Source organism: Rhinopithecus bieti, unplaced genomic scaffold (genome assembly GCF_001698545.2).
Source record: "Rhinopithecus bieti isolate Rb0 unplaced genomic scaffold, ASM169854v2 scaffold_41836, whole genome shotgun sequence".
In the NCBI taxonomy this organism is placed as follows: Eukaryota; Metazoa; Chordata; class Mammalia; order Primates; family Cercopithecidae; genus Rhinopithecus; species Rhinopithecus bieti.
The window spans coordinates 765950-775773 of NW_016817195.1; the positions used below are offsets into that span (position 1 = coordinate 765950).

General features: G+C 39.1%; 1 protein-coding gene across 1 annotated transcript in view; it reads left to right on the plus strand.

The window, feature by feature from the left end:
• Nucleotides 1–4229, plus strand: part of MARCHF11 (membrane associated ring-CH-type finger 11) — a 116562-nt gene extending 112333 nt beyond the window's left edge. Inside the window, exon 5 of the mRNA XM_017855949.1 lies at nt 3575–4229. Coding sequence (XP_017711438.1) covers nt 3575–3897 — 323 coding nt within the window. The 3' untranslated portion in view covers nt 3898–4229. The remainder of the gene's footprint in view (nt 1–3574) is intronic.
• Nucleotides 4230–9824: the final 5595 nt, after the last annotated feature.

Sequence of the window (9824 nt, forward strand, 5' to 3'; positions counted from 1 at the left end):
CACGTACTCCTCAACTCTACAAACCTTAAAGTCCCATGAATCATATTTTTTATATCCATGCTGTTAATAATGTAGCGAGTATCCTCAAGTATTTAGTATTTACATTTTATAGAAGTGATCATCACTTTTCGCTTCATGTAGGCTTAGTGACTCAGATGAAAAAGTGCGTCAGTCTGTTCGCATATGACCTGAAATGTCAAGGTGACAATTCATTTGATCATCAGTAAGAAAGCATGCTAATAGAGTTTTTAAAAGCTGGATTTTCAACAGAATGAGCCAGAGTTGAATGAATCCTTACCCTGGCTTTGCCGATCATAGTAGTCACACCTGGTAACCACTAGCACAAAAGGCATTTCCTGTAACTCCACAGCATTTGAAGAAAAAGGGGAAAAAATGCACGTTACAGAGAACAGCCTTGGGGATGGGAATGGAATTCATTGCATTTCAGTAAAATCTGAGCTTGCAGAGGCCAAGGAGTAATTCTGAATGCTCATGGGGAATAAAACAAAATCTAAACATCATTCATAACCTGCGGCAATTAAAAAGCAGCCCAGGGAACTGGAAATTCAAAAGGACTGCGTCTTCATGAAAACTTCAAGTAGTTCTCTCTCTTTAAATTTGGTTCAAAATGTACTATAAAGACCTGTGGGATTTATTTCTGCATATTGGTTAGATTTATGTATTTAGAAAAGAGCTACCAGGAATATATTCCCGGAAAGTGACTTTAAGCTCTAGTAAGTGATCTGATTTCTGGCCTTGCAAAGGAAATCAATAAAAAAAAGAATAGGCTCTCGCAAAGTCAGTGGTTTCCTCTGGTGAAGCTGTGCCCCTGCACCCTCCATCGCTGCACTTACCCAGAATGAACCTGTCTCAGGCTGTAATTGTTTTGTGATTAGTGCGAATATGTGTTCCCCACCACATAGATTCACTATTGATTTTTAATTAATAATAGTGTCTTGTATTTATAGAGTTACCATCCCAGAAGAAATGTGAGGGCTTTGTAGTTGATGAATTCCAATTTGTCTTTATGTTGCCTGGCTGAATGTAAAGATTAGGTATACCGATTTTATTTTAAGGAGGAAAAATTGAACCTGAAATGTTAAATTATTGACCATGGAGAATTCAGAAAGCTAACAATAGAACCACCAATTAAAATCTGATAGTATTGACTTTTCATTCTGGCTGTTTCCTGAAAATATCTGGTCAGTTAGGTCAACTTTGATTATTCCTTTGGAAAAAAGAAGTTGATAAAAACAATTATTTGAAATTGTTATGACAAATAGAAGTTTACATTTCTCCTTATTATTTTGGTCATATATAATAACTGAACTTAAGATGTGTTTGCTTGTTAGACCACATGCATTTTTTTTGTAACCTATATTAATATCTTCAGAATGCCTGTAAGTCACAGGTATCAGAGATTTATCTCCTGGTGAGAGACTAATGCAAAACTTAAGTTCTGACATTAGGTAGGTGTCATTTTTCAAGGACTGGGTATCTCTGTCACCCACCTGGCATTGTTTTATCTGTCAAAAAAATGTAATAGTCTCTCCAAGAAAAACATGCTCAAAACACTTACCTCGTTGTTCCTATGGGAAGGTGACTACCAATCTTTCAATTACCCATTCCTCCAGCCTTGAAAACATGGGACTGAGTTTTTCCCCCTTTCTTCCATTACAGTTCCTGTTACAGTTCCTGTCAATTTTCCCTGGGAATTTATTACTTTATTTCTCTGTCGTATCCTTACTGCTATCACTCTGCTCTTCATGTAAATGCAGTGACCTCCTTACTGTCTCCCCAACTCCCCAAATCCACTTTAGATGAACTTTTCTAATAAATTCTCTGTTATTTTTGAAATTGTGAATTGTTCAGTCACCATAAATACACAGAATAATATGTTGAGCATTAATATCTCCACCACCCACTTTTAAAAATGCAACATTTGGGACACCCACATGTTGAAACCCTCTTTGAAGCCACTTCCCAATTTTGTTTCTTTCCTTCCTTCCTCACTACCATGAATTTAGTGGTTATTATTCTCATCCATGCTTTTATATGTCTACCATCTATATATGTATCTTCATTAAAATGGATAGTATTTATTAACTGCCATTGTTTCTTTCTGAAACTTTGATTTTTTCATTGTGACTTTGGAATTGTCATTATGGTTTCAGAGGTATCCACATTAATGCATATGACTATATTTCCTTTTATCTCTTTACTCTTATCCATTGGTTCTACATACAATTTGTCCATTCTTCTGAGGATAGACTGTTGGGATGTCTTGCAGGTTTTTCCTTCAAATACGGGCAATTAGGTAGTAAACATTTTTTAACTTGCTTCCTTGTTCACATTTGTGAGAGTTTCTCTAGGGCATATACCCAAAGGTCTAACTGCTAAAAGGTGGGATCTGCTCATTTTTAAATTTATCATTAAAACGTGGTTGTGCCAGCTGACATGCTGTGCTCACATGCCGTACTTCATCTACCAAAGACTATTCTTTGATCTCTCCACCAACTGCAGTGGACTTTCAGCCTCCTCAAAGAGAAGAGCTCTTCCTCACTTCTCTATCTGAGAGAACTTCCCCAGGGACTACTTTTTTGTGAGGGATCACAAATTCAAAAGCCTTTGGACTACACACTGAAATGTAGATGTGTGAAATGCAGGGTGCGTGACAGATCTGGAGTGGATAGTGGAGGTGGCACATGTACTAGTGCATGCTGTCTGACTTAACGGTTTCCAAGTTTGCTGTATTACTTTATTTTCCTAAGAGTCTGTCTCAGAAACGTGGAAAGAGCTGATTCACTTTATAGCAACAAAGAACAAGGACCCCGGAGCCAGCCTGCCTGTTTTTGAATCTCTGCTCTCCACTGCTACTGGTTGTATGATTTTGAGCAAGTTTCTGAGCATCCCCAAGGCTTGGTTGCCTTGTTTATCAAACAGAGAAAGTGCTAGTACTTACTTTATATGGCTATGATGAGTACTACATGGGATAATATTCATAAAGCTCTAAAGTAACTGTTCAATACATTTTGTTGAATTGTTGAGGAGAATACAAATAACAAAATTTATATGGTTTTTAAAAAACGGTGGGTCAGGCATTATTTTAGGAACTGGAGAAACAGTAACCTTAGTATCTGTAACGACCTTAACATCTGTCTCTTTCTCAAATTAAATTGCCAGCTGGGTTCAAGCCCCTAACACATTGCTTGGCCACGCAATAGGCACTCAAGACTATGTGTTAAATCCATAAATGAACCTAATGATTCTCCTAAGGCAATATAAGTGCCCAAGGCAAAATCTGAGCCATGATGGAGCAAGGAAATTATATCTGTGATAGCTTGATTCTCTACATATTAATGTATCTTCTGCTTATTCTTCAAAAATGGATTATTTCTGTGTCATATGGGCAGTAACTTGCCATTAGCCATAATATTTGAGTAGACAGAATACCATATTTTCCTGATGATGAATAACATAACTATTTTTGGATCCCTTACTAGTATACAAAATAACACTCTCAACCTTGGATTATCACCAGTCTTTTTGGTTTTTTTATTTCCTCAAATTTTAGGTCTCATCGTTCATGAAGGAGCTGCAGTTTACAGAGTGTTCAAGCGCTGGCGAGCCGTGAATTTGCACTGGGATGTGTTAAATTATGACAAAGCCACAGACATCGAAGAAAGCAGCCGGGGAGAGTCTTCCACAAGCAGGACTTTGTGGTTGCCATTGACAGCTCTGCGGAACAGAAACTTGGTCCACCCAACTCAGTTAACCTCCCCGAGGTTTCAGTGTGGCTACGTGTTATTGCACCTGTTCAATCGGATGAGGCCTCATGAAGACTTATCAGAAGATAACAGCTCGGGGGAGGTCGTGATGAGAGTGACTTCAGTGTGACAAAAGCATAAGGTGATGCAGTGTGGACCGCCCTGCACATTTTGGAATGTAATTGCAATGAATGGCAAAACCATAGCACTTCTAAAAACACATCTATGAACTTTTTAAGATTTATGCTTTTATATGAACATTTGAATTGCAAATACATTTTTTCTGAGAAAAAGAGTCCTCTTGTTCTTCGTTGTCTGGTTTGTCACATCTTTTATAAGTTGGTACTTGAAATCATTATACATATAATTTAACTATACTTGGTTAAAAGAATAATGAAAGTTATCCTTAAGGCCAAAACTATTTTTTCTTGCTTGTTTTAAATATATTTTTATGAAAGCTTTCGCTCTGTGTGTGATTTTTCAGACCTGTTACAAATGGGTAAGAGTTCAGGACGCTGTGGGCAGATTCCAAAGTGCCTGTCAGTTCTGCAACACAGAGAGCTCTGAGGTGACACTCTTGTGCCTCGTGCTGCTTGGCAAACTGAAGCATGACTTTTTGCTGTGTTGAAGTAACCAGTCATCAGGAATGCATGGTCTAGGACTTATGTCTTGTTATCTAATTTCTGAAACAGAGAGCTTGTAGAAAGATAAAAATGAGTGAAATAAAAATAGTTTTACTCCAGTACATGTTACATAAGCAGAGCATCTTGCATACTTATAACCCCAAAAGCTCACCTAAATGTCGTGTCATGGTACCTGCAATAATGATAATGACTAACATTTACATAGCCCTCTGATAGACCTATCACAATTAATTCGGTTAATTATTAGTGTCTTGAATTCTCTGAGCACCATCTTAATTAGATTTTCTTTTGGTAAAACCTTACATACCTTCTTAAATCATTTAAACGCTAATCCTTTAACTTGGTTTAATGAAGTTCTATGAAATATGTTTGCCAGCAGTGAGAAGTCTTTTTCTTTCACTAGATGAGTTTTTTTTTTTAATGAAAAGAGGAAACGAAAAATGAGGCTATTGACTCCCCAGGAACAGGTTGCTAACTAGGGGTACCTGGGGATTTTCTACCTTCTTATCTACCTAATGGAGGTAATTGGCACATTTTAACGAACAACCACAGAGCAGATGAGAAGACAGGAAGGATGTTTTCCCTAGAAACATGAACTGAACATGCTGGTTGTTTGAAGTAATTAATGACTAGATTTTAAATCATGAAATAAAATGCTTTACATTTCATTTTCTAAAAATAACTTTTGGGTGATTAATAATAGAATAGTTCATGTTTACATAATGGAATACCTCACAGAATAGAATTGTGATTCCTCCATAGCAAATTCTCCCAAAACTTGAAATAATATTTTTCCAATCACAAGCTATGTCACAAATGATAAGGATGTGACAATTTGCAGAAATGTGAAGAATGAATCATAAAAGAAGGAAAATTCAGCCACTATTTAAGGGCAGATTTAGGTGGTGAGAATGTTAAACAGTGTTTCAAACTTTGATTGATTGCTTGTTTTAATCCGATGTTCCATGAGCACAGTCCTGGGTGAGATTCTTGAACAGTTTCATCACTAAGGCAGATCATCAACAGCATAACGTTTAATAGTGGATAATTGTGGTTACTGTTGACATTACAATTGAGAGCATTGTGTTAAAAATACTGGACTAAGAGACTTTAGACACAAATTGGACTATCACTCCTCCACTGCCCTTTGAATTAATGCACACCTTTGTATGCATATCAACTGACTCGAAAACAAAAAGGGACAGAGGATGAGAACCCCGCTTTCTCTAATGACTGTATGGGGTGCATGAGGTGGAGATGGCTGGAGACAAGATTGTATGATGGAAAGTGAATGATGGAAATATCCATCAGAAAAAAAAAAAAACACGCACAGTCTCCCTGTTTCCCAAGACCTTGCCCTTTGAGTGTACCTTTTGTCTACATCTTGTCTTCACAGCTCCCACCAAACACACACACACACACACACACACACACACTGAATCAATGTTGGAATAAAAAATTAGCAGAATTTTTCCACTCAACAAAATGTACCATCCATGAAAATGATTGCACAGAAACACAAAAGAGGTGGAGCATGGTGGCTCATGTTTGTAATCCCAGCACTTTCCTAGGCTGAGGCAGGTGGATAATTTGAGGTCATGAGTTCGAGACCAGCCTGGCCAACATGGGGAAATTCATCTCTACTAAAAATGCAAAAATTAGCTGGGCGTGGTAGTGCATGCCTGTAATCCTAGCTACTCGGGAGGCTGAGGTACAAGAATGGCTTGAGCCTGGGAGGCAGAGTTTGCAGTGAGCTAAGATTGCACCACTACACTCCAGTCTAGGCAACAGAGTGAGACCCTCTCTCAAAGAAAAAGAAACTCAGAAGAAACACTCCAAGGGTGGGGAGTGCATTTAGATAATTGAAATAATAGAGCTTTAAAATAATTAAAATGCTTAATATCATGCTATATGAGTTAATGCCATAATTCAAACTCAGGCTGCCATACGTGTCAAAAACATTTATGGTAAGGAAATGCGTTGGAAATATTTTAAATTATTATTTTCAAAATCGTTTTCAATATGATACAGATTTAGAAGCTGTGTGCAGCCTGTCTCTTTTCAATAATCTGTAGTAGAAACACGGAGCACTTTCTGTGCTGGGCATTGTTAGTGGCAGGGCATGGATAAGCCAGGTTGTCAGGAAGACTCCGGGTGTGGGGATAGGCTGCACTGCATCATACGTATCAACATACAGGTGAACTGAGAGAGGTGCCAGTCTAGAGGAGTTGTCAGTTGCCCTAAAGCAGCTGGAGAAGGTGTCTCTGACGAGCTGACAGGACATGGGTCTGGAAGCATGAATGAAAACTTGCCAATCAGACAAGGAGAGAACACTCTGGAACAGCTGCGGAGTAAAAGACAGGCATGTTCCAGTAATGGCAAGGCTTCCTGTAGGGGACCGTGGGCTACAGGTGAAGACATGACCCCATCTTAGGTATCTGGGACTGAATCTCATATAGAAGCTGGTGTTCAAGCAGTGGGTGGTAAGATTGAGCACGGTGATTTGTGGGAGATGGATGTTCTCTCTCCACCAGTTGCTGCAAATTCAATGAGGCAATAGAAATATTGGGCATCAGAAGGGCTATGCTGCTTTCTTTCATTCTCCCAGGGAATGGCAACGTGCATCATTCTGAAGAGGAAAGCACATCATAGGTCTTGTGGAGTAGAGGACAGTTTCTCCATTATTAACCCCAAACACTTAATACATGTGATCATCTGATTTTTCATATATATATATATATATATTTTTGAGGCTGGGTCTTGCTCTGTCACCCAGGCTGGAGTGGAGTGGTGTGATCTCAGCTCACTGTACCCTCTGCCTCCCAGGTTCAAGCGATTCTCATGCCTCAGCTTCCTGAGTAGCTGGGATTACAGGTGGCCACCACCACATCTGGCTAATTTTTGTATTTTTTAGTAGAGATGGGGGTTTCACCATGTTGGCCAGACTGGTCTTGAACTCCTGACCTCAGGTCGTCCGCCTGCCTCGGCCTCCCAAAGTGTTGAGATGACACACATGAGCCACATCACTGACCCAATTTTTTTTTGTTTTTGTTTTTTATTCTATACATCTCAATAACTAAAACCAAAATAAAGCAAGCTCTCTCTGTTGTTTTTGTTTCAGCCTGGGACTGCTTCTCTTTTCTGCTTTTTCCCCATAAGTTAACAATGTTAGCCTGGCCTATTATTTTTGATGATGGACAAATGCTCCCTCCTCCCTTGTCTATGTATGGGAGGAGGATTTGTCATCTAGCAACTGATGTGTCACTTTCAAAAATTCATTCATTCATTCATTCATTCATTCATTCATTCATCATTCATTATTTTCTGAGACAGAGCCTCATTTTGTCACCCAGGCTGGAGTGCAGTGTAGCGATCTCAACTCACTGCAACCTCCACCTCCCGGGTTCAAGCAATTCTTGTGCCTCAGCCTCCTGAGTAGCTGGAATTACAGGCTTGTGCTACCGTGCCCAACTAGTTTGTGTGTGTGTGTGTGTTTTGTATTTGTGTGTGTGTGTGTGTGTGTGTTTTGTATTTTTGGTAAAGACAGGGTTTCACCATGTTGGCCAGACTGGTCTTGAACTCCTGGCCTCAAGTGATGTGCCCACTGGGCCTCTCAAAACGCTGGGATTACAGGTGTGAGCACCATGCCTGGTGTGATATGTCACTTTTAAACAGGGGTATTGCTTTGCCTATATGTCTCTGTATAGCTTAGGTTTTAACTTGCATCTTTTAATAGCAGTAAGTTACCAATATCTGATATTTTAAACTTCTCTTTCCAAGTTCAACCTTTTATAAACTAAGATGTGGCAAAGTTTGTTTTAAATTATGTATAAAATAAATACTATATAATACATAATAAAATGTTATATAATAACGTAATATATAATTATTTCATTATGTGCATATATATTATTTATATAAATCACATGATTTATACAAAAATCATTTGGTGTTCTACATATTAAAAAATAATAGGTTAAAGACCTTAAAAAGGTACTTTAGGCAATTAGCTTAGTGCCAGTTTGTCAGTTCAGAAAAAATGTTTCCATCATGTGTGGGTGATACAGAATTTCAGCAGATGCTATAATTTGTAGCAAAGCTCAAAAGTTCTGATCCCCAGTGGTACCTAGAGATTAATTCACTTCCGTCATAATGGTGCCATTTTACAGACCACAGATTTATATGGTTAATTCATTAAGGAGTTTAAAGTTGTTTTGGTGAGGCGAGTGGCTCAGGACTGTAATCCCAGCACTTTGGGAGGCCAAGATGGGCGGATCACGAGGTCAGGAGTTCAAGACCAACCTGGCCAACATGGTGAAACTCCAACTCTACTAAAAATACAAAAATTAGCCAGACGTGGTGGTGGGTGCCTGTAATCCCAGCTACTTGAGAGGCTGAGGCAGGAGAATCGCTTAAACCTGGGAGGCGGAGGTTGCAGTGAGCCAAGATTGCGCTATGGCACTCCAACCTGGGCGATAGAGCCAGACTCCATCTAGAAAAAAATTTAAAAAAATAATAAAGTTGTTTTAAGACATTTTCTCCCTAGGAAATATAGGACACTAGGAGCCAATGGGAGAATGAAAATAATACACAGTTTCCTATAAAGTTTCGGTGGTGCATTTTTTAATCATTTTGTTTGTTTGTTTTTTGTTTTGTTTTGTTTTGTTTTGATACAGAGTTTCACTCTTGTTGCCCAGGCTGGAATGCAATGGCACAATCTTGGCTCATTGCAACCTCCACCTTCCGGGTTCACGCCATTCTCCATTCTCAGCCTCCCTAGTAGCTGGGATTACAGGCACCCACTACCATGCCCAGTTAATTTTTGTAAAGACAGAGTTTCACCATGTTTGCCAGGCTGGTCTCGAACTCCTGACCTCAAGTGATTCACCCGCCTCAGCCTCCCAAAGTGGTGTGATTAAGTGTTTTCTATTTCTTTTCCAAAATAAGTGAGCAGTCACTAAATTTTCTTGCAACTTTTCATATTGTTGAGTTTTCTACATGCAACATGGCTTTTAGGGGAGAAATTATCTTTTCTGATATTACAAATAGGGGAAAATGTTTGCTCTAATACGTACAGAGAAGGGAGCTTAATGCATCTGTCATGGTGAGTTGGGCATTTAAAAATCTTGCCTCTGGACCCATCAAGCAGGGATATTCATGGCAACTGCTGGACCTCAGAAGGGGCATCAGCTGTGGGCAAGAGGATCCATGGAGAGAAACATCTTATTACAGCAGTGTAGTTAGCTCTTCATCACTGCTGCACGGGGGCTTTGGGACTGTGGAGATCTGTGCAGAAGCTGCTGTGGCAATGAGAACAATAGGTGGAGGCTGTAGAAACTCACCAGGACACTCTTCCCATGATAATCTTGAGAATATCGGGATTTACTAAAAAGGAAGAACCAAAGCATGGATT